This window comes from Podarcis vaucheri (assembly GCF_965113315.1).
Source record: "Podarcis vaucheri genome assembly, chromosome: 3".
NCBI lineage: Eukaryota > Metazoa > Chordata > Lepidosauria > Squamata > Lacertidae > Podarcis > Podarcis vaucheri.
In genome coordinates, this window is record NC_138761.1 from 71498401 (window position 1) to 71526185 (window position 27785).

The 27785-nt window shown below is 43.2% G+C and overlaps 2 protein-coding genes across 3 annotated transcripts in view; both read left to right on the plus strand.

Moving 5' to 3' along the window:
• The first annotated feature begins 7362 nt into the window (after positions 1-7362).
• On the plus strand, positions 7363-18248 carry LOC309529052 (amine sulfotransferase-like). 2 transcript variants are annotated; one of them, XM_082216750.1, is made up of 7 exons: positions 7363-7491; positions 9061-9209; positions 10837-11045; positions 14701-14827; positions 16034-16128; positions 17407-17587; positions 17956-18248. In XM_082216750.1, the coding sequence occupies exons 2-7, from the start codon at positions 9068-9070 to the stop codon at positions 18078-18080; spliced, it is 879 nt and encodes a 292-aa protein (XP_082072876.1). In that variant the 5' UTR covers positions 7363-7491; positions 9061-9067; the 3' UTR covers positions 18081-18248. The 2 variants fall into 2 exon arrangements, with proteins under 2 accessions (XP_082072876.1, XP_082072875.1); XM_082216749.1 differs by lacking the exon at positions 7363-7491 and adding an exon at positions 8867-8971.
• Positions 18249-25713: 7465 nt separating this feature from the next.
• LOC309529051 (amine sulfotransferase-like) overlaps positions 25714-27785 on the plus strand; it is a 70925-nt gene continuing 68853 nt past the window's right edge. The window contains exons 1-2 of the mRNA XM_082216748.1: positions 25714-25814; positions 27374-27522. Of these exons, the coding sequence (XP_082072874.1) occupies positions 27381-27522 (142 nt within the window). The 5' untranslated portion in view covers positions 25714-25814; positions 27374-27380. The remainder of the gene's footprint in view (positions 25815-27373; positions 27523-27785) is intronic.

Genomic DNA, 27785 nt, shown 5'->3' on the forward strand with positions numbered 1-27785 from the left:
TCATTAATTTTCTCAGACAGGGAAGACTTCCGGGGTGGCGCCACCGGCAATGGCGGACTCCCTCTGAAACGGAGGGACAAGCTCCGCGCGAAACGGGTCTTTCCTGCTATGGCGAAGCGGGGACCCTTTAGAAATCACAGGCGGATGAAGCCTGCGACCTTGGGACTCGGCGGACACCCTTAGCGCCCCCCCAACCCGCTAAGGTACCCAATAACTGGCTCTGAAGCGAAGAGGGGGAAGTGGCGCGGTGCTGAGAGTCTACCGCTATTTCCATGGAGCGAAGCCGCACAGCCACTGCCGGAGAGCGCTGCCTTCTTCTTGGACAATTTGGATTTTAAAAACAACCACCGTGAGTACTTAAACTCGGGAAAACTGAACCACAATTTAAGGAACTGGGAAAAGAAAAAAATTGGACTCAAAAATGCATTTCATTTCGGTACTGAAACGGGAAGGTCTAACAGGAAGTCAACCTTCGGTTTTTTTGTTTTCCCAGGAATTATACCAAGATTGTGCCTTGTCAGAACAGATGAAAGAAGAGGATTCTGCTGAACCTTGGGAGTCAGAAATGGAGCCACAGACGGAGGTTGCGGCCCTGCAGGAACATGAATCTTTGGAATTGACAACTGGCTTTCGAAAAAATCAGACTCGGAAAGAAGAAGTTTGGATTGGACTGGAAATGGGGGGTTGGATTGACCCCCCTGAACAGGGACATATAGACTTTCCGAGTCTGGTAGTGGATTGTGAGAGGCTGTGGAATTTGATTGATCTGGCGCGACCCCCGCTAATTGATTTGTGATCCTCAATTAGCTCTTTACTGCCCGGCACACTTCTCCTGCCGCACGCTCTGCTCCGAGCTCTCAGTCACGCCGTAGCAGAGATATCACAGCGGTGTAGAACTGTCACGTCGCTTGGCTTCCAGACAAACACACACAGTCCAGGTTTGTCTATTTACAGCTTTTATTCCAACATTTCTCAGGAATTTCCAGGACTATTTGCAGCCATGACAAAACTGCATCCTTTCCCCACAAATTACAGAGTGGGACTGACATACTCTTCCCAAGCTCCTCCCAAGCTTCCAAAATTGACGTCAGAATGGTGTGGCATCATGGGAAGAACTTAACCCGTTAAGTTCCAACCTCAACACCCCCCCTTGCTGCACCTTCTGACAAGACCCTTTTGAGCCCAACACCTTACCCTTTGCCTTGTGCTCCTTCCAAGCATCTTTCCCAGGCACCTGTTGAACCCTTTCAACACTTCCAGAATCACACTGTGCGAATTTCGCCCACGCACATGTTGCCTGGTACCTTTCAGGTGGAATGCCCTTTGTTGTGCGACTAGACCTTCTGGGCATAAACTCAGATGTTACCTCTGACTCACTGCCACCAGGAAATGTGTCCTCAGCATCACGTGATTCCCCCTCTGAGTTAAAACGTTTTCGAATCCTCTCCATTACACTCACAGGGGAACTGGGCTCGCTTTTGGCCTCCCTTTTTACAACTTGTGGAGATGCTACAGATACCTCCTCTTGTTCCTGACTTTGGTCAGTTACCTGATCGTCATCATCAGACTCAGCCTCTCCTTCCTCCCCCTCAGAATCTTCCTGTTCTGAATCAGAGAGACACTCTGAAAGAACATCACGCTTGACAGCAGCTTGTGTCTTTTTATCCTGCTCATAGAACTCAGCGTGTTTACTGATCAGTAACTTACTCTGATCACCTGATGGAAATGCAAATCTCCATGCACTCGCTGTTGGCTCATACCCACAGAAGATCATTTTTCGGAACTTGGATCCATCTGGCCCCTGCAAAGCAGCAGGTACCGGCACAGACGCACGTGACCCGAACATACGCAAAAAATGAATCTGGGGTTTCCTGCCATGCAACAAACCAAATGGTGTGTCCCCTACCATGGAATTGTAGGTGCGATTCCAGGTGAAGCTTACATACTTGATTGCCTCCAGCCAAAACCTTGGAGGTAACCCAGAATCTTCCAGCAACACCTGTGCAGTTTTAACCAGAGCCTGACACTTCAGCTCTGCCACCCCCCACTGATTGGGTGAAGTCACTGTGTGACGTATCCCTTTCTTGCGAAAGTACTTCTGCAAAGCAGAACCTGTAAACTCAGCTCCTCTGTCACTTGTGACAGCTTGCACTTTGGTGGAAAACCTTTGTTCCACCCCCTCAATCCACCCTTTGATCAGCTGTGCTGCATCATCCTTGGATTTGAGACCATGTATCCAGGAATTCTGAGTAAAATCCTCCTGCATCAAAAGCAGAAACCTTGACCCTCCCAGACTTGGTTCTTTTACAGGACCCAACAGATCTATGTGAATCAGTTCAAAAGGCCTAGTGGTTATCCTTTCAACCTTTGGATAAGTGCATCCTTTTACCTTTGCCAGTTTGCAAGTTTCACAACTTACAGCATGTCCACATTCTGAGATCTTACAACCATTGGAAACTTCTGGCAGCACCTGTAGTTCTTCAAGAGAACTATGAGCTGTACGTGTATGCCAAGCATGTACGCATGAATCATGATTGGGAATTGTAGCACGCAGTGCTTGTGCTTTCTCAACCTTCCCACCACCTTCCAGAGACGTTTTAAGAATGAAGAGATCATTCTGCCCTTTTTTAACCTTGGCAAGCATCCTCCCTCCCTTGGAGATTGTGCAAACATCACCCTGAAAACAAACCGTAAATCCATTTTTCAGTAAATAAGGCACAGATAAAAGACAGTGGTGCATCCCAGGAACAGTACAACACTCCAACGTTTCCTGTAAAATACAAAAATGCAAATTTACAGCATTAGTCATATTTCTTTTCTGTCCATTTGCAAACAGTACAGTTTTCCCGGCAGGTATTGCCGTGCAGTTCCACCTCTCGACAGCAGGTGTCTCTGGAATCAAATTGCGATTAGCTGCAGAGTCAATAACAAAACTTAGCTCTTGGCTTGCCCCACAGCTGTCTTCAGCCAACGCCAGACTAGCCGTGATTTGATAAGTCTCCTGACGTTGTTTTCCTCGTCCTTCTCTTGCGTTCCCACGCTGACCTCCCCTTCCAGACTGGTTCCCATGGAAACCCGACTGATTCCCATGGAAGGTGTCCTTGAAGCCTTCCTGTGCAGCTGCTCTCGCTTTCTGTGGACAGTCTCTTTTGAAATGACTGTGAGATCCACACACGTAGCACCGACGAGTGGCAAAAGCCTGAACAAAGCTCTCATCTGGCCTTGCCCCCCCCTTTTTCCCGGTGGGGCTGCCTGCGCCAGACTTGCTCTCCCTTAGACGTCTCTCCTGTTCGTCAGCCAAGCGTCCTGTGACGTAAGCCAGAGTCAGATCCTGCGGACTCATAGACTCCAAAGTTAGACATAAATTGTCATAACTTTTGTCCAGAGAGCTTAGCAAAATATAAACCTTCAATTCATCTGTAAAGTTCACCTGCAACAGCCGCAGTTCATTAAACACAGAGAGCATCTCTGTAACATGCTGTCTTATGTCCCCACCTGGACGCAGCTTCATCTCAAACAACCGCCTGGTGGTGTGGATTTTTGCACCAGCCGTGGTCCTGTGGTGCACTCTTTCAAGAGCAGCATAAGCTTCATGCGCAGTTTCCAACCCCTCCACATGGGGCAACTGTGAACCCTCCAAACTGAGCACTATAGCTCCCAGGGCTTTCTGATTTTTCCTCCGTGAAGCATGCGCATCTGCAATCACTGCGGCTGCAGCTCCGGCGGCTGGTTGAGGCAGTGGAGGCCCTAAGACCGCCTCCCAAAGACCCTTAGCTACCAGCCAGGCCTTTAGCTTTCTGCTCCATTCCGCCCAATTCTCGCCGTTTAACTTTTCGAAAGGCACGGAGAATGACTCATGGCCGTCCGCCATCTTCTCCCGTTCTCCCAAGTGGGCCCCAAGCTGTACTTACAAAAGCACCAGCTCCTCTGGCGTGGAGAAACGATTCCTTGCTGCTCTCAGCTCACAGCTCCACAGCATTCAGCAACAGCGTCTTTCAGCTTGCTTGCCTGCTTGCTTGCCTCCGCCTCCTTCCGTGCTCCTCTGCTAGACACCGCAGATTTCACAGCTCCCGGCAGCTCTTCCGTGACAGGTTTACGATAGGTGATTTTAGGTTACCCATAACCTGTGGAATTTGATTGATCTGGCGCGACCCCCGCTAATTGATTTGCGATCCTCAATTAGCTCTTTACTGCCCGGCACACTTCTCCTGCCGCACGCTCTGCTCCGAGCTCTCAGTCACGCCGTAGCAGAGATATCACAGCGGTGTAGAACTGTCACGTCGCTTGGCTTCCAGACAAACACACACAGTCCAGGTTTGTCTATTTACAGCTTTTATTCCAACATTTCTCAGGAATTTCCAGGACTATTTGCAGCCATGACAAAACTGCATCCTTTCCCCACAAATTACAGAGTGGGACTGACATACTCTTCCCAAGCTCCTCCCAAGCTTCCAAAATTGACGTCAGAATGGTGTGGCATCATGGGAAGAACTTAACCCGTTAAGTTCCAACCTCAACAGAGGCTTGGAGATATGGGGATTCCAAAGTTTGGAGGGACTTTGAAACATGCTTTTAAGTACTGCATGGAGCTCAGTTTGGACTGTGGAAAAGGGACCTTTTGGTTGGAAGGAGGCAAAAGCATTATTAAATTGGAGATCACACGAGTGAAAAGAAAATATGAAGAAAAACAGTGGAAGGGACGTGGAAGAGATTTAAGAGCCTCGGATATAAGATCACCAGGTTAATGTGCCAGTTTAATGGGATAAATGGACTGACAAACCCGGGACCTGGGGGAAGGGACGTTGGATGAAAATTTTCTTTCTCTTTTTTATTTTTTGTTATTAGGATTATCCTACATAATTGATGAATACTAGATGGATGTATGACATGAAACTGCTTGGCTCTGGTATAAAAGTTTAAGGGATTAGGAAATAATATAACGGTTAAGAGAAGTTATTAAAAATAAGATTTAGGTTCAGGTGTGTTTTTTTATAGGACAATGAGGAGAATAGAGTAAGGTAATGTAATGAAAGATTAGAATAGGGTAAAAACTTGATGGTAAGGATTTGCTGAACTAACAAATTGAACTGGAATACAAAAAAGGGAGGTATGAGGAGGTCTGGGAAAATAAGTGTATGGAAGATATGTTATGAAAATTAATGTGTTCTTAACTGGTTTTTTGTATGTTTTTCTTTTTAATTTTTCATTTTTCTTGTTATAATTTGAAAACTCTAATAAAATATCTTTTTTTTAAAAAAAATTTCTCAGACAGGTTGCAGCAAACATTAGTCTTTCCAGGGAAGATTTGCCAAATCGAACTTGAGACGCAGATATAATAACAAAGTAAGACTATTAATCTCTGCAGCGCAGTCTGTCTCGTAATGGCAGATCCCGATTAAGTAGTGCGTCACAAGAAAGTCTTTTATCTTCTTCCAAATATTTCAAAAAACAAAGGCTTTACTTAATATTATTATTTCCACACAGTTTATGTTTTCCAATCTCACGTGCTATAAGTAGTAAAAGATGGTTCTTCTGGAGGGGGGGGTGTTGTTAGGTAGTATCGTAGTAAGAAAACAAACTGGCTTAGCTGTTGTTCTTTGATGTTATCTTTATTCCAATCCGTCACACTTAGAATCTCAGTGGCTGGCTTAATTAGCAGATAAAATACCCTATCTTCGCTCGAAGCATGTCCATAAATCTTATCCAATCTTTTATCTTAAGAAATGGAACTTGGAGCGCTCATGAAGACAGTGTCCAGGAGACCTGAGCTCACTCGAGGGCTTTCCATCCAGTGCCCCCACCCCCTCCTTCTTTTCAAACTCGGGGGTAGTTGTGGGCAGCTGCGGATGAGACTGCATCTTCCCTTCCACTGGGAAGAAACCTGGGAGGCTGATGACTCCCATCTCAGTCCCTTAATTACCTCGTGTGAGCTGGAGAGATGGTATTGTCGGCCATCTTCCATGGCGCCCCTAGTAGAGCCCGGCACTTTCAGAACCTCAGGGGTGTTGTATAAAAAACACACCCTGTGAGTTTGTGGGGGGAAAGCTGAGGTATGGGAGGTAGACAAAGTTGTGGAGCTGCCCAAGCCCATGACATTGAAAGCGGTTTGCAGGATAAATTTGGACAGCTTAGCAAGGAGAACACAGGAAGCCATCAAGTGCATTTTCTATGCAAAGGTATTCCTGAAAACATTAGCTTTAGATGATAAACAAAAACAAATGAGCCATTTCTGCATGTGGCATTGTTTACTGGGAAATAGCTTTCATGGAACTCTGACTATAATGACTTGGAGCTGTCCATCTTGATGTGGACTTTGAAAATCCTTCAAAATCTTTGAAGGGTGGGAATTATTGCTGCCAATATATTGGATTTGAAAGTTTATTCTTGGGCTTGAGTCATATTTGATCTCAGATATGCTGTGTGCAAATGAAAAAGGTTGCTACTTTCTTGGACAGATTTCTAAAACAACCAGTGCTAATTATTTAGTAAGTTTTATAGTAATAGTAGTAGTAGTAGTAGTAGTAATAGTAATAATAATAATAATAATAATAATAATAATAATAATAATAATTTATTTATATCCCGCCCATCTGGCTGGGTTTCCCCAGCCACTCTGGGTGGCTTCCAAACAAATATTAAAAGTAATCCAGCACCAGACATTAAAAACGTCCCAAAACAGGGCCACCTTCAGTTGACTTTTAAAAGTAAAATAGTTGTTATTTGCTTTGACAACTGCTGGGAGGGCATTCCACAGGGCAGGAACCACTACCGAGAAGGCCCTCTGTCTTGCAGCAAGGGAACTGCCAGATGACCCTCAGCGCTGGACCTCAGTGTCCAGGCAGAATGATGGGGGTGGAAACGCTCCTTCAAGTATACAGGACTGAGGCCGTTTAGGGCTGTAAAGGTCAGCATCAACAATTTGAATTGTGCTCGGAAACATACTGGGAGCCAATTAAGATATTTCAGGACCGGTGTTATATGGTCTCGGCGGCTACTCCCAGTCACCAGTCTAGCTGCCTCATTCTGGATTAAAACAAAAAGGGATTAAGTTGGTGTTATTGGGGTGTAAGTCAGTGCAGGCATGTGTGTACAAATAGACATCCATTGGTGAATCTCAGGTCTCTCTTACCATTTGAGCCCATTTTCTACTAGTGGAGCAGACGTAATACTGCATTTATTTCTTAAACGGGAAAGACCACTGTTGAGCTTGGCTGTTCCTTGTGCAAAAAAACAAGTTCTTCTCCTGTTGTTCTTTAGATTATGTGCCTCGATGCTCCTGTGTTACCGTTCTTTTCTTGTGTAACTTGCCAGGAATGATTTACTAAGCAGGAGCCATCGATTTAACCAAACTCTTATTAGTTAACAGAATTCTATAAAGCAGTTTCCTTGAGAGCTCTGAACGTGAGCCTTGAAAAGCTGAAATACTCTAAGCTACAGAAGAGATCGGTCTCTCCCCCTCTCTCCCACACTTTTTGACTGTAAAAACAAAAGGTAGGTACGTTTTCTTGTAAATTAAACTTTCCAGGGAAAAGCAGGACTACTGAATGACAAACAACTAATCTACTCTTTCTTGCAAGAGTTCTGAGGGGCAACAAGGTATTTCATCAGATGCATGGAAACTCTTGTCACAATTCATATTCTTTTCTGGTGTCAAACAGAATGCAACATTTGTGCTACCAGAGATTAATAGTTATTTTGAGGGGACTGAATTTGAACTCCCATTGTGCAAGTGGAACCCTGCTCATTCGGCATGGGATACAACCCTTAATTTATATATTGGAAAATATATTTTGTACATACAATGTTTTCCACTAAAAAATTGTTGCATTTCTTAGCAATGAAAAACAAGACTTATATAGAAAATTAAAGTGATTTTCAGGCTTCATGGCACTTTATTTCTTTATCCCTTTTAAGCAATGGATTTTATTTTTATTTAAATGTTTATAAAACACCCATTCATCTCAAATATCACAAGGTGGTATATTTCCATTTGGTGCATCATATTATATATTATGGCCTGAAATGTCCCAACAGGTATAAAAGACCTGGCGACAACTGGCGGCAACTTTGGTTTCCTCAGCACCCAATGGAGCCTTGAACTTTCTCCCATAACAATTCCCCGCCTCCTTATACAAAGCACTGAGCCCACCCTTGCAAGTGCCTTCCTTGTCAGACGCTACGTGGGAGGAGAGAAATTGGCGCAAGGAGGAGGCAAAAAAAAAGAAGAAGAAGAAGAAAGAGCTATTTTGGCAGTGGTGTCTCACTATGGGAACACCTGCCCCAATAGAGCCCATTGTATGTGTAGCCAACTCTCTGTATTATCATAGATGAAGCTGAGAGCAGCATTCCCTCCATGGAACGTCCCTGGGCACCACATTCCAGCAGCAGTTTCAGCCAGAGCTGGCAATGGAAGCCAGATGGGCAGTGAAGAATACCTTTCTCTTTGCCACCCTGTGGTCCCCAAGCACATCTATGGTTTGGTCCCAGGAAGCCCGGAATATACGTCACCCCAATTTCTTGAAGCTGATCAAGAACCCAGGAGGAAATGGCAAGAGTTCCCAACAGGGTCTGCCTTTCATTTCCCCTGGATCCATTTCCAGGGAGCACTTTTTGCTTCCTTCCCACCTCCCCTGAGTACAAGAATGAGTGTCAGGATAGCAGCACTGATCAAACCATGATGCCAGGCAGCATAAAGTGAGGCCAAGGGCTGCTATTTTGCATGCTGCACACATGCACTTGAGAAATAACTATGTCAGGGTGTGAGAGAAAAGCCTTATTGTGTGGGGCAAAGCCAGCTTTGAGTTGAAAGCAGCACCATTTTTAAAAAAACATTTAAAGCAGGGCGGGGGGGAAGAATGCTTTGTTGCCTCAATGATGGGTCAAGTCTCTGTTCTTTAAATGATGGACCTTTATGTTGCTCACCTGTGATGGAAGAGAAGCATGGGATTCTGCTATGGGGTCTGCTAGAGGAGTAGGATTTGACAAAATGACACCTCTATTTCTTTGTGATTTCCCATTGTCGCATAATAGAGATAACTATTCCCTTCTATTTATTCTTAGGCAGGCAATGCAACCAGACAAGAAATACCTTTTCACATACAAAGGATTTTGTTTCTACCCAGATTTGGCTTCAGCGGAGTACTTAGATTCCCTGCAGGATTTTGAAATAAGAGACAGTGATGTATTTATAGTCACTTATCCAAAATCAGGTAAGAGTACATTTTCGTAGGTTGAACCATCATTTCAATTCAACCCTGACGGATACCCACATATATCTACATAGTATCTGTATTATCCTAACGCAAGTTTAAAACTAAATGCAAAATTGGAACTTAACTGGTTACAGAAAGGTGAACTGGGCCATTTTTTGTTTTGTTTCAAAAAAAGAGAGATGAGATAGTGAGTTTTCCACCAGTGTCAACCTATATGAGGTTTGGAAAACAACATAAATACACATCAAAAACATTCAAATGTGCTTGCTAAGGGTTTATTGTATTCACTGACTTTCAGGATTTTGTATGTAGTGGCAAAATGGTGATTGTAAAATTCTATTCATAAGAACTTTCATCCTGTGACTTTTTATTTCAGCATTTATCTGCCACAGATTTGCCAATAATAACGGGGGTCCGTATCCAATGCAGTTGTGCCCTCCATTCAATAGCTTCCACTCCCACACCAGAACTTCCTTCACTCTTCTCTCCCCTTGTGTCCCCAGTGTTCCCCAAATCTGCCTTGGAGGGTTGGTGGGGGTGGGGAAGACACAATAACTGGGAGTGGGAGAGGAGAGGGGGGGATTTCTGCACTGTACAGGCATTTAGGACTTGTGTGACATGAAGAAAGGATTCTGCAACTGCCTTTTGCCTATTATGTTTGTCTCACTGGCCATTTGTCAACATTCCTTTTTCTGGAATAAATTGATAAAAAAATCATAGTTTGAATGTGCTGAATCAAAGTACTTTGGAGAATCAGACTACCTTTTTTTATTCCCTGGACTTTGTCTATCATTTGTATAATGTGCTGTGAAGAATCCGGAATAGAGTTTTTGGTAGCTTTCTGAACAATAAAGGAACTTATTAGCAAATATTGTTCTGTCTTCCCAAATCCTCAAATTCTGTGAAACCTTTAGGTGAACTTCACATTTCTCATCCACAATGGAAAGGAAGCCTTGGTCAATGTTCCTCATTCACCGTTTGCTGCCCCTATTTCAGTGGTGGTCTGTGTGACACCAAAATTTGGTGCCCCCCACCTCTCACCTTCTATTTGACATCATAGTGTTGGCAACCTGTGCAGCCAGGTCCCTAAATCAGCCTCTGCTTGCTGTATTGATTCCCTTCCTCTCTCTCATTTCTTTTCAGTGTTGCAATTCAGACAGTAAGCTCCATGATGCAGAGACATGTTGTTTTCAGTTATTCTCTTTAAAGCACTAAGTACATTCATGACAATGAATGAAATTAAAGTAAAGGGTAAAGGTACCCCCAACCGTTAGGTCCAGTCGCGGATGACTCTGGGGCTTTGTGCTCATCTCGCTCTATAGGCCGAGGGAGCCGGTGTTTGTCCGCAGACAGCTTCCGGGTGATGTGTCCAGCAAGACGAAGCCGCTTCTGGCAAACCAGAGCACTCAAAGAAATGCCAGTTACCTTCCTGTCGGAGCAGTACCTATTTATCTACTTGCACTTTAATGTCCTTTTGAACTGCTAGGTGGGCAGGAGCAGGGACCCGTCGTGGGGATTCGAACCATGACCTTCTGATTGGCAAGCCCTTGGCTCTGTGGTTTAGACCGCAGTGCCACCCGCAGCCCAAATAAATGAAATTAAGTAAACTTATTCTCGTTTATAGGCACAATATGGACGCAAAATATTTTGAGCTTGATTTATCATGAAGGTCATCGAGATGGAACCGAAAAAGTCGACTTACTAGACAGGGCTCCGTGGCTGGAGTACAATGTCCGCAATGTGGATTATGTCAGTCGTCCATCACCTCGTCTCTTTACTTCCCATCTACCCTACTATTTAGTACCCAAAGGATTAAGGAACAGAAGAGCAAAAGTAGGAAACAGTACATTTATTATTTGATCATATTCAATGTTTGTCTTGCCTTATTTGAATGAACATCTCAGTTTCCATTAAAATTTCTCTGATTTTGAGGGAAGTTCATCCAGCTGCAATTCCTTTGTCCATATGAAGGAATAATGCTCTGTGCATCCTGAGCTTGAAATAATTCCCATGACTCCTAAACAGCACAGAGTTTATGATCCACCATAGTAAAAGTCCTGGAGGGTGTTAAGAATAAAACAGGTTCTTTTATCTGAGATTCAGTGCACTTCAGGCAGAACACAAGTAAACAGTCAGACAACCAATATATTGGAATTTCTACATAACATTGCTTTGTTGAGTAACAAGCAGAACACATAACAAGATAAGGGAACATGCACTCAGTCACTCACACAATCACACATACACTCACCACTCTTCTTCTGGATTGGGTGGGCAGACAGCGGGATCCTGGCTGCATCCGACACACCAACCCTCCTGAAAAGCCCGATCTTATATAGTCCTTTTTGATGCACATCTGAATATTGGCATTTCTCGTTGCCTTTGACATGTTCTTGGCAGTCCTCCACCATTAGCATGTTCTTGGCATATCACAACTGTCAGAGCTGCTTCCAGATCCTAGCTCACAGAGGATCACGCTAGCCAGCAATCACTTTGTAAAAGTCTTTATTGAGTTACAGTTTCCATTCTCCAGCTGCTGCGCGCAGCTCTACGTCTTATGGGTTAGACCGGCGAAGCTCTGTCTGGGTCCCCGCCTCCTGTACACCAACTTAATATCCTAGCCTTACTCCACCTTTTCCGCCTGACCGTTCTTCTCTGGGTCCCTCTGCCCCCCGTGGTCTCTTCCTTCCGGGACTCTTCTGACGCTGACCCCCCGGACCCTTCTGTCTCCTTGCGCCGGGCTTTAGGACCTGGCTCCCTTTCCGGGCTGCTTACTGCGCCACCTTCCTGTGTATTTGAACTTGGCGCGCGCGCCCAACCTTCCAGTTTCCGTCTGACCGTTTCTTCGCTCCCCGATGGAGGTGTGGCCACTCCTGACTCGTGCCCTCCCTCCTGTTGTGAGCTGCCAGCGCTTGATACCTGACTCCCTTCCTCTCCCCTGCTCTCTGTTGGTGACGCTGGTCCCGATTTCCAACTGCTCCCCTCTGAGCCCCCTCTGGCCCTTTCCTCCTGGGGTGTCCCCCTAGGCTCCCCCCTTGCCCTGGCCACTGGTGCTCCTTTCTGTGAATCTTCTGATTCACTGGAAAGACTCGGAGATCTCGGGTCGTCGTCATCACTCATCCTTTCTTCTGCCTCCTCCCCCTCGCTCTCTGTTTCCTCCCTTGCCCTTGCCTCTGCTCCTGAACCCCTGACAACAACTCTCATGGTTTGCGCCTGGTCTTCTGTAACTTTTGGCACAAGACGATACTCAGTGTTTGTAACTAGCATTGCACAGCCAGTCTTTATGTTTCCTTGCAGGTACAGTACTTTTGCCAGAACATGCACATTCCATTCGCTCTTTGATCAGCACAATTTATTAATAGTTAATCAACAGCATCCATATTATGTGGTGGTCTTCAGCCATCTTGCAGCCCATTCAAAACATGGCATTCATTGTGCGAGTACTTGGAGCTCACAAAGCTGACAGAAGCTCTATGAGATAAACCTAAAAAGATGATGAAAGAAGAATGGGAATGTATAAATAATTATCTAGGGGATAAGGGTTCAACAAGAAAGACCTGGTTATGTTTAGAATGATACCTCATAGAGAAATGTTCCCTGATACCAAGATGAGGGATTCCTTGGAATGCAGATAGAGAGAATTGATAAAAATAATGATCTGTTGTGACCTTGATGGAATCATAGAGTAGATGAGCCTTCCTGTGTTCGGCTCCTCCTCCTCCTCCCCTCCTCCTCCTCCTCCTCCTCCTCCTCCTCCTCCTTCTTCTTCTTCTTCTTCCCTTTCCCTTTTCCTTTTTTTCTCATCTTCTTTCTTCCTTCTTCTTATGTTTTATGCCATGTACTTTGATATTTTTTGTAGTTTTTTAGCTTTTTTCATTATTATCATTATTAAGTAATTTTCTTTTGTAATTTTGGTTGTCTATATTTATATGTATTTGTTTAAAGCAAAATAAAAGTATTTTAAAAAAAGAAAAAAATGGCATTCGTTACAACATATAGACAAATGGACATGGGGAATCAAAACCGGGGAAGGGAGGGGGAATCCTAGAATCCAAAGGCTTTGTAACCAATTTTTTTGAACTTTTCTATATATTTTATCTTATATCCTTTATAACTTTGATCCTATATGTTTTCGTTTTTTCTTTTTTTAGAAAGGGGGAACTCGTGGAAGGAATGAGAGCTGATCTTGGGGGGAAAATTTTGTTTTATTATAAGACGAGGAGTGATGTTAAGATTGTGTAAATTTGTGTAAATTTAAATTGGTTTATGAGTAAAATATATTAGGCTTAAATTTGGGGATGAGAACTTGTGGAACCAACTTAGGGAAAGGGGAATACAGTCGGGAGGGGAAGGAGGAAGTCCCAGAAAGAAGGCTATGAAAAGAAGGGTCTAAACTAGTCTCTCTTTTTCTTTTTCTTCTTTATCTTTTCTATTCTGTTATTATTAGAAATTTTAATAAATATGATTATAAAAAAAAAATAAAAAAAAGAAAAAAAGAAAAAAATGGCATTCGTTACAAGGGTGCTGTCAGGGGTTCAGGAGCAGAGGCGAGGGCAAGGGAGGAAACAGAGAGCGAGGGGGAGGAGGCAGAAGAAAAGATGAGTGATGACGACGACCCGAGATCTCCGAGTCTTTCCAGTGAATCAGAAGATTCACAGGAAGGAGCGCCAGTGGCCAGAGCAAGGGGGGAGCTTAGGGGGACACCCGAGGAAGAAGGGTCCAGAGGGGGCTCAGAGAGCAGCAGTTGGAAATCAGGGCCAGCATCACCAACAGAACGTAGTGGAGAGGAAGGGCACCAGGTACCGAGCTCTGGCAGTTCGCAGCAGGAGGGAGGGCATGAGTCAGGAGTGGCCACACCTCCATCGGGGAGCGAGGAAACGGTCAGGTGGCAAGTGGAAGGTTGTGCGCGCGCGCCAAGTTCAAATACACAGGAAGGTGGAGCAGTAAGCAGCCCGGAAAGGGAGCCAGGTCCTAAAGCCCGACGCAAGGAGACAGAAGGGTCCGGGGGGTCAGCGTCAGAAGCGTCCAGAAAGGAAGAGACCACGGGGGGGCAGAGGGACCCAGAGAAGAACGGTCAGGCGGAAAAGGTGGAGTAAGGCTAGGGTACTTAGCTGGTGTACAGGGGGCGGAGACTCAGACGGAGCTTCGCCGGTCTAACCCATAAGACGTAGAGTTGCACGCAGCAGCTTGAGAATGGAAACTGTAATTCAATAAAGACTTTTACTAAGTAACCGCTGGCTAGCGTGATCCTCTGTGAGCTAGGATCTTGAAGCAGCTCTGACAGGTGCCATCCAATACAATTAATAAGAATAAGCTCATTCGACACCATAGGATTGCACTGTGTATGTGACATTCATGTTGCAAAAGAGGGTGATGCTGCCAGGGCTGTAAAGCAACTTGGAAGCACCAAGAATCCACAACAAGAGATATCTGAGATCCATCCATTTATTATTTTAGGAATCTAAAGAATTTGTTGTTATTCCTGCAGGTGGTTTATGTGGCCAGAAACCCAAAGGATGTCTTGGTTTCCTTTTACCATTTTTCCAAAACTATAGTCAAATTTGAAGAGGTAGAAGATTTTGGAATTTTCATGGAGAGGTTTTTGGCTGGGAAGGGTAAGGACGAATTGCTACTCTAAAATGAATCACTCTTGTCCCTTCATCTTTATCCTTTGACAACAGATTAAAGAATTTCTCTCTGTGTTAAGGAACCTTTTCAGAATGCCATGTCTGATGCCACAGGTTACTCTGAGGAAATTCCACATCCATGCATCACAAAGCGTCTCCAACTGAGACTCCAACTACACCATTTTATGCCACTGATGACTTGTGTCCATTGATGCAGAAGGAAGGGTATAGATCTGGCCAACTCCCAAAGGAAATCAGGTGGATTTGTATGCTGTCTGCATCAGGATGCAGCAGCTACAAATCATTACAAGGTGGAGCACCTAATCCTTAATCAAGTGTAGAGATTTGTGTCAAGTTAAGTCAGAAACCCAGACAGTGTCTCTAAATGTTGCAAGTATTAAATGCCACTGTCAGGAAACTGACATCAGAGCAACAGGAGAAGCAGAGGCTCTCCGATTCTGCAGGGGAAGGTACCAGCACTAGGGGGAGACGCAGCTTGATGGAGGGGAAAGGAAATCAGCGTAACACCAAAGATCCAGGAGAGCAAGTGGGAGAAGAGGTGCAAGGGCTCCGGGATTCTTCCTTGGAAGTCAGTGAGGAGAGCCCTGGTCCTCCACTACCCACGCCCTCCTTGCGCAGGAGACTCCCGCGCAATGAGAGGCGGAGACGATTGGGAGTCAAACAACTTTTATGCTGGCAAAGGTTTAAGAAACGCCCACAGACAGATTCTGCTAGCGACTGAGGCAGACATGCTGAGATGGGCTGTGCAGTCAGGACGGTTTAACCCAGGCAGCCAAGCTCCAAAAAGGGGACAGTTTACGCACGAGTAACTCCAAACCACTAAAGTCACACAACATAAGGAAACTGCCAGATTGAGAAGGAAGTGAGCTGGAGGAAGGCTAGACTGATCTCAGCCCACCCATCAATCTCCCATCACACTAGGATGGGAAGCACTGCAGGGAGCCTTAAAATGCAGAACTCTTCTGCAAATTCCTTCTCTGAGAAAGTGTTTGATGAAGGTGGATGGTATTAATTCAGCTTCTGTTTAATGGTTTGTACCACTGCTGGTTCTTAAAATGATCCCTTAAACTTGTTTTAATGGACTTTATATGTTCGTACTGCTTCTCTCTGAATGTTTTTTTTTTTAAAAAATCTGATCTACATCTTACGCCAAATCAACATCTCTCACATCAGTACTTGCAAGTTTATGGCTGGACCATGTGGAAGGCTGGTACTCTCACAAGGATGACTTCAATATTTTGTTTCTTACCTATGAGGAAATGAAGAAGGTAAGTTATCAAAATGCTATCCAGTCTGAGATTAAACATCCATCAAAAGACTCCTTTACAAAATGGAGGAAGGAAGCAATTTGATTATTCAAGTGCCCTCAGCTCCTGCTTTCCCAGCTGGTCTCGCTTCCTTTCCAAAAGATTTTTCAGTGCCAAGCAGGCCATGGATTTGGGTGCAGCTTTCAGATCCTAGACTGCAAAAATGTACTGTAACCATTTCCCCTGAGGGATTATGGGGCTATAAATAAAGTGTCATGATCCCAAGCAAGTAATATCATTTCACAGGCCCTCTGATGCTGAGGAGAGATGTCACAGAACCTCCCTTGTGTCTTCAACAGGGACATTTATTTATTTACTTGTGGACTCAGAGCTGCCCCATAATATAGTGCATTCTGCATGGCTCATGGAATAAAAGTACCATAACAATGAAAGTGCAATATGATGCAATGGCAATTATTCCAAACTAGGCAAAGAAAGATGCAGGCTGCTTGTTTCCCCTGCTTGTAATCCTGCCTATTCCATGAGTTTTAGTCTCTATTTTTTTTTTAAAAAAAAATATTTTTATTGCTTTTTTCAGGTACAGATAAATAGTCAGATATATGAAAGAAATAACAGAAAAAAGAAAAAAGAAGAAAAGAAATCCATCTTTCCAAGACATTTTTTCATAACCAACCGGACTTCCCCACATCTCCCTCACCCTGCATTTTTAACAATAAAAATATCAGCAAATTGTTACCTTGTTTCCTGCATTCCTTTATACTTTCAAATATTATATTTTGGGTTTAAGATACTTATTGTCAATTAACTTTTACCTTAAAATAGATATAATATTACTTTAAACTTTAGCCCTTTCATAATTTTAGCTTAATTTCCCATATCACCGAATCTTATTGCTGAAGCTAGATTTTCCAAATCATGCAAATTCCTAACATTCATATAGCTTATAATATTTTTTTAAATAGTCCTTAAATTTTTTCCAGTCCTCTTCCATTGTTTCTTCTCCCAAATCTCGGATTCTGCCAGTCATTTCAGCCTGTTCCATATAGTCCATCAATTGCGTTTGCCACTCTTCCAGTGTGGGCAAATCTTGTGTCTTCCAGTGTTTTGCAATCAGTATTCTTGCTGCTGTGGTTGCATACATAAAAAAAGTTCTATCCTTCTTTAATCCCTTTTGGCCAACAATGCTTGTAATCCTGCCTATTCCATGAGTTTTAGTCTCTAGGCTGTCAGGTTTCTCTATTGTGGATGGCCTGACATTAAAACCACGTTCCATTTCAGGATCTGAGAAGCTGTGTATTGAAATTATGCAACTTCCTGGGAAAGAGACTGACGGAAAAGGAGGTGGATGCTGTTGTGAATCAGGCTACATTTAATAAAATGAAAGCAGATCCGAGGGCAAACTATGAGTTCACTCGACCAGATCGCATGGACCGCAGCAAAGGACATTTTCTTCGCAAAGGTAAGTTAATGGTAGAAAAAATTGATTTGGTGCTGCTTGTAGAATCCCCTACAGATTCACCTGATATGTGATAAGTACCAAGTAATGGTGATTTCATTTTTCCAGTCTTCATGAAACTCTCAGTTTCTGTTATTTCTTAATTTTAGAGTTGTTCTATTATGTACTTTCCCTGTTGTTTTTTCCTTGTTTAAATAGGAGGTTTTCCTCACAAAGCTAAGTTAATGGTAGATCACACTGACTTGGTGCTGCTTGCAGAATCCCTGACATTTTCACCTGACAATTGCATCTAGGGATGAAATATATCTGGAGTTATGGATATTTATTTGACCGCCACAATGCACTTTCTTTCTGTCTGCTTCCTGGGCCAGGCACTGTTGGAGACTGGAAGAACATGATGACAGTCACACAAAGTGAAAGGTTTGACAGCTTTTTTAAGGAGAGAATGGAAAAGCTGCCCATCAAGTTCTGCTGGGACATCCATGAGGAATCATGAGTCTGCCTTCAGTCTGGAAGGATGAAATAAAGTGCACTGTATGCATTTAATCCAGCCCTATTTATAAGATTCAGCAGAATATTCTCATGTGGCTTAATAGCTTCCTAATGTTCAAATATGTGCATTAATGTTTTTAAAACACCACAATAAAATTACATTTGTACTGTCCGCTTCTTCTCTTTCTACATTGCAACATGTCCTAATTTCTGACCCCATGTGCAAACGTTAAGGAATCCCAGGATATCTATTGGGATTAGTAATTGTGTTTTAATTTGGCAGTGAGGCTACCACTGGATTATTATAATTGAAATTTAATAAAAAAATGTTCTTAAAATAAGCAAACTAACCAACTATTGGTGTCCCAGATACACTGGCGGAGGAAGTGGGCTGTGGGCCACCCCATGCCTGAGGGGGGGTCACATTGCTGCACCGCACCCCCAAAAGATGCTCACCGCTTGCCGTGGGCAGCGCCCCCCTGATATGCTCACCCCGCGCCCGGGTGCCAGAGCAACTAGATCTGCTTCTGCCCAGACGGCAATGTAAATCATCCTACTCACTCATGTCATCTATTTATTTGTTGTTTGTGGAATTCAACTTCACGCTCTTCCAATCATTCCATCAGGACAAACATTCCAGCCTGCTGGTTGGCACAACGCCTCCACACCTTCATTCCTTCTGCACTGTTCTTGGGGTTCTCCTGACCCCCTCAGAGTCAATTTGGAGGGTGCGTGGGGAATATGTGGGGAGAAGTGGGGGAAATGGACAGTGTATGTTTGATGCTCATAGCAATCTCCTTCATGGGTCAGACTGAAAAGGAGGAATTTCCATCGGGATCATGTAACAGAGAGAAAGGGTTAAAGCAAATTTTGGATGCCAGAGAACCTGGATCAGAAGTTCCCACTGCTACTTTTAAATCTTAAGAAATGATGTCATGAGTTCCATGGAGACATCACAGAGGGACTGGTTGGATCCTGAAAATCAATGGGAGGAGCTCAGGAAGGTGGGGCTGAATAAACCTTGGGAAGGTCTTAGCCGGATGCAAGTGGTGAAATGAGGACCCCAAGAAGTGTCTGAGCCCAGGGAGAAGGCCAGTAGTCTAGAGAATAGAGAGGCACCAAGCGGGTTGGCAGAAAAATGTTCTGCCCCTGTAACATTGGACATTCCAAGCCAGATACCGCCTTGGTGCCACTTCCAGTCAGCAAGAAGCCTTCTCCTTCAGGAGAGAGGACTAGTGTAAATTGGATGCTGAGCCATTGCCAATGCTGCCTCCATCCCCAAGGACACACAGATGCTAGCACATGAAAAATCCTTGCAGACCCAACCCACTTGAAGGGTGCCTGTTTGCTTGCTTGTCTCCTTAGAGAGCTTAGGGCCCAGGTATTCTTGGAACAGGGCCCAGGCATTGGCCATATCAAGGGGAAAGGCTGCACTTTGCCACGTCCTGAAGGTCTAGGAAAATTTAGTCCAGGGTCCAACCTAGACCTGAGAGCAGCGATCAAACACATCAAGCCCTGGGCAAGGTCTCAGGAGCTCAGAGGGGCACATCACTAGTCCCAGCCTGACCCCACTGCCCATCTCTGAGAGACTGGGCTGGAGTTGACAGCAAAGCAGTGAAGTATCCCTCTGCATCCTACCCCCACAAACTATGTCAAGAAAGACTTCTTATGCCATCTTTTTGCATGCCACCCCAATTTTGAGCAGTGCAAGATTCCCTGGGTTTCAAATGCTCTTTCTCTCAAAAAGGGTATGTGGCAATCTAAATTTGAGAGACATTACACTAAAAGAATGTGCATGTTGATCTTGGAACCTCCCAATAAAGGTGCCGGATTCTGCTGTAGCAACTAAGGATGGCATTTTGTGACAAACTGGCATTACAACTATCTATTTGACCACCACAGTGCCAGGCACTCTTGGAGACTGGGAAAAGATGATGGCCATTGCAAAAAAATTAAAGGTTTTCAGAGTGTTTTTCAGAAGCAGATGAAAGGCTCCTCTACAGGTTCTGCTGGAACATCAATGCTGATTCCAGCTTGAGAATATTTATACAAACTTTTTCTCTGTCTTGCATGTGTGTACCAATTGTCCAAATTTCGAGAGATTTGCTGCAGTCCATCTAAAGCTGTGTTGGAACCAAGCAAACAGCATTCTGCATGGAGTTGCTTGCTCAGGTCCTTCTCTAGAATAGGATGTACATATCTTGTAGTATCTGTCAATCCATGTGTTGCAAATAATTGGTTGAGAGCTGTGATTGTTGGAACAGATGTTTGTGATTATTTGAAGGCATTTTGAGTGGAAGAAAAACAGGCAAGAAGTAATTTCCTTATAATGGTCCTACAAAATCAATATGAACTCGTGATCATTCGTGATCATGCAAGAAGTAAATTCCTTGCAGTAGGCGTGGGAGGATCCAGCTCCGCTTTCAAATATAAAAACTGCCTCTGCCTCTTCTAGTTTTTAAGGGTGTGGATGAGTGAATCTTATCCATTTGGGTTTCCTCTTAGTTTCTCACATTTCCAGTGTTCTTTTTGGTTCACCATATTTCTGTACCAGTTTGTGCAGAAGAAGAGAAAAAAATCATGAAAAATTGTCTGCATTTTAGTGTACATTTCTGTTGATATTCAAATAATGCTTAATACAAAGATTAATATACACACACAATATTTTTGTTAATATATTAAATTGTGCATGTTATTTTCAGTAAAATATACATTCTATTATCGGCATAATATCATAAACACTTTCCCCTAAAATACACACATAATTTGGTTGGAAAGGTGTACCGTGTAATCTGAAGATGTGTGAATTTTTATGGAAGAACTGCAGCTGTGTTTCTGTTCACATACCGTTTCAGGAAGTTGAAATTAGGTGGACTTGCATTAAAGCATTAATCAGATTACTCCCCATGCCTCCTCTGTAGTATTATTACAGTCTGCCTGGCAACTAAAGCTGATAGATAAAAGACCCCAGGAAACCAACATCTATCATCCAGGAATGTTTTTATGGGCTTTGAAACATCTATCACTCCAACATATGAAGTCAGTATCATTTATCAGGAAACACAGCTGAGATTTGCCATCATTTGAAATAAAAAACCCTGCAACCATAATATAAACCCCACTTTCACAATCTCTCTTTTTTAAAAAAATTTTTTTATTAAGTTTTCCATTTTAACAATCCAATCAAATCACATTAAATATTCCAAATTATACAAATATATATCATAAAGTCCAAATATTTTGCCAAATTATATTTTTTTTGTTGGGAGTTCCCATGCTTCAAGTTCAGTAGGGTCCAATCATCTCATATTTCTACTTCTTTGATTGTCCACTAGTCCCTTCTTTAAATCTTCTTGTTATTATCCTTCTTCTTTCATAGCCTCTGAGTTGTTTCCACAGGCGAGCTGAAATGATCAATGTTATACTTCTGTGTGAACTTTGTATGACTCTCCCCCCCTTTTTTTGCAGCTGGTAAGTCTTTTATTTGCAGTATGTCCTCACACGCTAGTATTTATGCCGAATCCATCCAAAAGTCCTTCTCGGGTGGCATATGCCATCTTATCTCAGTTTTGATGAAATAGAATCTAGGCGTTTGCTCATTAATTTTCTCAGACAGGGAAGACTTCCGGGGTTGCGCCACCGGCAATGGCGGACTCCCTCTGAAACGGAGGGACAAGCTCCGCACGAAACGGGTCTTTCCCGCTACGGCGAAGCGGGGACCCTTTAGAAATCACAGGCGGATGAAGCCTGTGACCTTGGGACTCGGCGGGCACCCTTAGCGCCCCCCAACCCGCTAAGGAACCCAATAACGGGCTCCGAAACGAAGAGGGGGAAGTGGCGCGGTGCTGAGAGTCTACCGCTATTTCCATGGAGCGAAGCCGCACAGCCACTGCCGGAGAGCGCTGCCTTCTTCTTGGACAATTTGGATTCTAAAAACAACCACAGTGAGTACTTAAACTCGGGAAAATCGAACCACAATTTAAGGAACTGGGAAAAGAAAGGAATTGGACTCAAAAATGCATTTCATTTCGGTACTGAAACGGGAAGGTCTAACAGGAAGTCAACCTTCCGTTTTTTTGTTTTCCCAGGAATTATACCAAGATTGTGCCTTGTCAGAACAGATGAAAGAAGAGGATTCTGCTGAACCTTGGGAGTCAGAAATGGAGCCACACACGGAGGTTGCGGCCCTGCAGGATCATGAATCTTTGGAATTGACAACTGGCTTTCGAAAAAATCAGACTCGGAAAGAAGAAGTTTGGATTGGACTGGAAATGGGGGGTTGGATTGACCCCCCTGAGCAGGGACATATAGACTTTCCGAGTCTGGTACTGGATTGTGAGAGGCTTGGAGATATGGGGATTCCAAAGTTTGGAGGGACTTTGCAACATGCTTTTAAGTACTGCATGGAGCTCAATTTGGGCTGTGGAAAAGGGACCTTTTGGTTGGAAGGAGGCAAAAGCATTATTAAATTGGAGATCACACGAGTGAAAAGAAAATATGAAGAAAAACAGTGGAAGGGACGTGGAAGAGATTTAAGAGCCTCGGATATAAGATCACCAGGTTAATGTGCCAGTTTAATGGGATAAATGGACTGACAAACCCGGGACCTGGGGGAAGGGACGTTGGATGAAGATTTTCTTTCTCTTTTTTATTTTTTGTTATTAGGATTATCTTACATAATTGATGAATACTAGATGGATGTATGAAATGAAACTGCTTGGCTCTGGTATAAAAGTTTAAGGGAGTAGGAAAGAATATAACGGTTAAGAGAAGTTATTAAAAATAAGATTTAGGTTAAGGTGTTGTTTTTATAGGACAATGAGGAAAATAGAGTAAGGTAATGTAATGAAAGATTAGAATAGGGTAAAAACCTGATGGTAAGGATTTGCTGAACTAACAAATTGAACTGGAATACAAAAAAGGGAGGTATGAGGAGGTCTGGGAAAATAAGTGTATGGAAGATATGTTATGAAAATTAATGTGTTTTTAACTGTTTTTATTTTGTATGTTTTTCTTTTTATCTTTTTCATTTTTCTTGTTATAATCTGAAACCTCTAATAAAATATCTTTTAAAAAAATTCTCAGACAGGTTGCAGCAAACATTAATAATAATAATAATAATAATAATAATAATAATAATAATAATAATAATAATTTATTATTTATACCCCACCCATCTGGCTGGGCCTCCCCAGCCACTCTGGGCGGCTTCCATAAAAACCAAAAATACAATAAAATATCACATGATAAAAACTTCCCTGAACAGGGCTGCCTTAAGATGTCTTCTGAATGTCAAGTCGTTGTTTATCGCTTTGACATCTGCTGGAAGGGCGTTCCACAGGGCGGGCGCCACTACCGAGAAGGCCCTCTGCCTGGTTCCCTGTAGTTTTGCTTCTCGCAATGAGGGGACCACCAGAAGGCCCTCGGCGCTGGACCATAGCGTCTGGGCAGAATGATGGGGGTGGAGATGCTCCTTCAGGTCAAGACATTAGTCTTTCCAGGGAAGATTTGCCACATCGAACTTGAGACGCAGATATAATAACAAAGTAAGACTATTAATCTCTGCAGCGCAGTCTGTCTCGTAATGGCAGATCCCGATTAAGTAGTGCGTCACAAGAAAGTCTTTTATCTTCTTCCAAATATTTCAAAAAACAAAGGCTTTACTTAATATTATTATTTCCACACAGTTTATGTTTTCCAATCTCACTTGCTATAAGTAGTAAAAGACGGTTCTTCTGGGGGGGGGGTTGTTAGGTAGTATCGTAGTAAGAAAACAAACTGGCTTAGCTGTTGTTCTTTGATGTTATCTTTATTCCAATCCATCACTCTTAGCATCTCAGTGGCTGGCTTAATTAGCAGATAAAATACCCTATCTTCGCTCGAAGCATGTCCATAAATCTTATCCAATCTTTTATCTTAAGAAATGGAACTTGGAGCGCTCATGAAGACAGTGTCCAGGAGACCTGAGCTCACTTCAGGGCTTTCCATCCAGTGCCCCCACCCCCTCCTTCTTTTCGAACTCGGGGGTGGTTTGTGGGCAGCTGCGGATGAGACTGCATCTTCCCTTCCACTGGGAAGAAACCTGGGAGGCTGATGACTCCCATCTCAGCCCCTTAATTACCTCGTGTGAGCTGGAGAGATGGTATTGTCGGCCATCTTCCATGGCGCCCCTAGTAGAGCCCGGCGCTTTCAGAACCTCAGGGGTGTTGTATAAAAAACACACCCTGTGAGTTTGTGGGGGGGAAGCTGAGGTATGGGAGGTAGACAAAGTTGTGGAGCTGCCTAAGCCCAAGACATTGAAAGCGGTTTGCAGGATAAATTTGGACAGCTTAGCAAGGAGAACACAGGAAGCCATCAAGTGCATTTTCTATGCAAAGGTATTCCTGAAAACATTAGCTTTAGATGATAAACAAAAACAAATGAGCCATTTCTGCATGTGGCATTGTTTACTGGGAAATAGCTTTCATGGAACTCTGACTATAATGACTTGGAGCTGTCCATCTTGATGTGGACTTTGAAAATCCTTCAAAATCTTTGAAGGGTGGGAATTATTGCTGCCAATATATTGGATTTGAAAGTTTATTCTTGGCTTGAGTCATATTTGATCTCAGATATGCTGTGTGCAAATGAAAAAGGTTGCTACTTTTCTTGGTCAGATTTCTAAAACAACAGTGCTAATTATTTAGTAAGTTTTATAGTAGTAGTAGTAGTAGTAGTAGTAGTAATAATAATAACAACAACAATAATAATAATAATAATAATAATAATAATAATAATAATAATAATAATAATAATTTATTTATATCCCGCCCATCTGGCTGGGTTTCCCCAGCCACTCTGGGTGGCTTCCAAACAAATATTAAAAGTAATACAGCATCAGACATTAAAAACTTCCCTAAACAGGGCCACCTTCAGTTGACTTTTAAAAGAAAAATAGTTGTTTATTGCTTTGACAACTGCTGGGAGGTCATTCCACAGGGCAGGAACCACTACCGAGAAGGCCCTCTGTCTGGTTCCCTGTAACCTCACTTCTTGCAGCGAGGGAACTGCCAGATGGCCCTCAGCGCTGGACCTCAGTGTCCGGGCAGAACGATGGGGGTGGAAACGTTCCTTCAAGTATACAGGACTGAGGCCATTTAGGGCTTTAGAGGTCAGCATCAACAATTTGAATTGTGCTCGGAAACAAACTGGGAGCCAATTAAGATCTTTCAGGACCGGTGTTATATGGTCTCGGCGGCTACTCCCAGTCACCAGTCTAGCTGCCTCATTCTGGATTAAAACAAAAAGGGATTAAGTTGGTGTTATTGGGGTGTAAGTCAGTGCAGGCATGTGTGTACAAATAGACATCCATTGGTGAATCTCAGGTCTCTCTTACCATTTGAGCCCATTTTCTACTAGTGGACCAGACGTAATACTGCATTTATTTCTTAAACGGGCAAAGACCGCTGTTGATCTTGGCTGTTCCTTGTGCAAAAAAACAAGTTCTTCCCCTGTTGTTCTTTAGATTATGTGCCTCGATGCTCCTGTATTACCGTTCTTTTCTTGTATAACTTGCCAGGAATGATTTACTAAGCAGGAGCCATCGATTTAACCAAACTCTTATTAGTTAACAGAATTCTATAAAGCAATCTCCTACAGAGCTCTGAACGTGACCCTTCAAAAGCTGAAATACTCCAAGCTACAGAAGAGATCGGTCTCTCCCCCTCTCTCCCACACTTTTTGACTATAAAAACAAAAGGTAGGTAAGTTTTCTTGTAAATTAAACTTTCCAGGGAAAAGCAGGACTACTGAATGACAAACAACTAATCTACTCTTTCTTGCAAGAGTTCTAAGGGGCAACAAGGTATTTCATCAGATGCATGGAAACTCTTGTCACAGTTCATATTCTTTTCTGGTGTCAAACAGAATGCAACATTTGTGCTACCAGAGATTAATAGTTATTTTGAGGGGACTGAATTTGAACTCCCATTGTGCAAGTGGAACCCTGCTCATTCGGCATGGGATACAACCCTTAATTTATTTATTGGAAAATATATTTTGTATATACAATGTTTTCCACTAAAAAATTGTTGCATTTCTTAGCGATGAAACACAAGACTTATATAGAGAATTAAAGTGATTTTTCTGTCTTCATGGCACTTTATTTCTTTATCACTTTTAAGCAATGGGTTTTATTTTTATTTAAATGTTTATAAAACACCCATTCATCTCAAATATCACAAGGTGGTATATTTCCATTTGGTGCATCATATTCTATATTATGACCTGAAATGTCCCAACAGGTATAAAAGACCTGGCGACAACTGGCGACAACTTTGGTTTCCTCAGCACCCAATGGAGCCTAGAACTTTCTCCCATAACAATTCCCCGCCTCCTTATACCATGCACTGAGCCCACCCTTGCAAGTGCCTTCCTTGTCAGACGCTACGTGGGAGGAGAGAAATTGGCGCAGGGAGGAGGCAAAAAAAAGAAGAAGAAAGAGCTATTTTGGCAGTGGTGTCTCAGTATGGGAACACCTGCCCCAACAGGGCCCATTGTATGTGTAGCCAACTCTCTGTAATATCATAGATGAAGCTGAGAGCAGCATTCCCTCCATGGAACGTCCTTGGGCACCACATTCCAGCAGCAGTTTCAGCCAGAGCTGGCAATGGAAGCCAGATGGGCGGTGAAGAATACCTTTCTCTTTGCCACCCTGTGGTCCCCAGGCACATCTATTGTTTGGTCCCAGGAGGCCCGGAAAATACGTCACCCCAATTTCTTGAAGCTGATCAAGAACCCAGGAGGAAATGGCAAGAGTTCCCAACAGAGTCTGTCTTTCATTTTCCCTGGATCCATTTCCAGGGAGCAGATTTTGCTTCCTTCCCACCTCCCCTGAGTACTAGAATGAGTGTCAGAATAGCAACACTGATCAAACTATGATGCAAGGCAGCATAAAGTGAGGCCAAGCACTGCTATTTTGCATGCTGCACACATGCACTTGAGAAATAACTGTCAGGGTGAGAGAGAAAAGCCTTTTTGTGTAGGGCAAAGCTAGCTTTGAGTTGAAAGCAGCACCATTTCAAAAAACATTTAAAGCAGGGCGGGGGGGGGAGAATGCTTGGTTGCCTCAATGATGGGTCAAGTCTCTGTTCATTAAATGATGGACCTTTATGTTGCTCACCTGTGATGGAAGAGAAGCATGGGATTCTGCTATGGGGTCTGCAAAAAGAGTAGGATTTGACAAATGACACCTCTATTTCTTTGTGATTTCCCATTGTCGCATAATAGAGGGAACTATTCTCTTCTCTTTATTCTTAGGCAGGGAATGCAACCAGACGAGAAATACCTTCTCACATACAAAGGATTTTATTTCTCGCCAGTATTTACTTCAGTGGAGTACTTAGATTCCCTGCAGGATTTTGAAATAAGAGACAGTGATGTATTTATAGTCACTTATCCAAAATCAGGTAAGAGTACATTTTCGTAGGTTGAACCATCATTTCAATTCAACGCTGACGGATACCCACATATATCTACATAGTATCTGTATTATCCTAACGCAAGTTTAAAACCAAATGCAAAATTGAGGTCAATGTGGGTAGTATGGAACTTACCTGGTTACAGAAAGGTGAACTGGGCCATGTTTTGTTTTGTTTCAAAAAAAAAGAGATGAGATAATGAGTTTTCCACCAGTGTCAACCTGTATGAGGTTTGGAAAACAACATAAATA

What these genes read in the sequence shown, in the direction of transcription:
- LOC309529052 (XM_082216749.1), top strand. Translation starts at nt 8,928, where the DNA reads ATGGAAGAGAAGCATGGGATTCTGCTATGGGGTCTGCTAGAGGA. An exon ending in TAAGGAACAGAAGAGCAAAA is followed by an intron (nt 11,046 to 14,700) that starts GTAGGAAACAGT and finishes TTATTCCTGCAG; the next exon opens with GTGGTTTATGTGGCCAGAAA. An exon ending in AGGACATTTTCTTCGCAAAG is followed by an intron (nt 17,588 to 17,955) that starts GTAAGTTAATGG and finishes TTCCTGGGCCAG; the next exon opens with GCACTGTTGGAGACTGGAAG.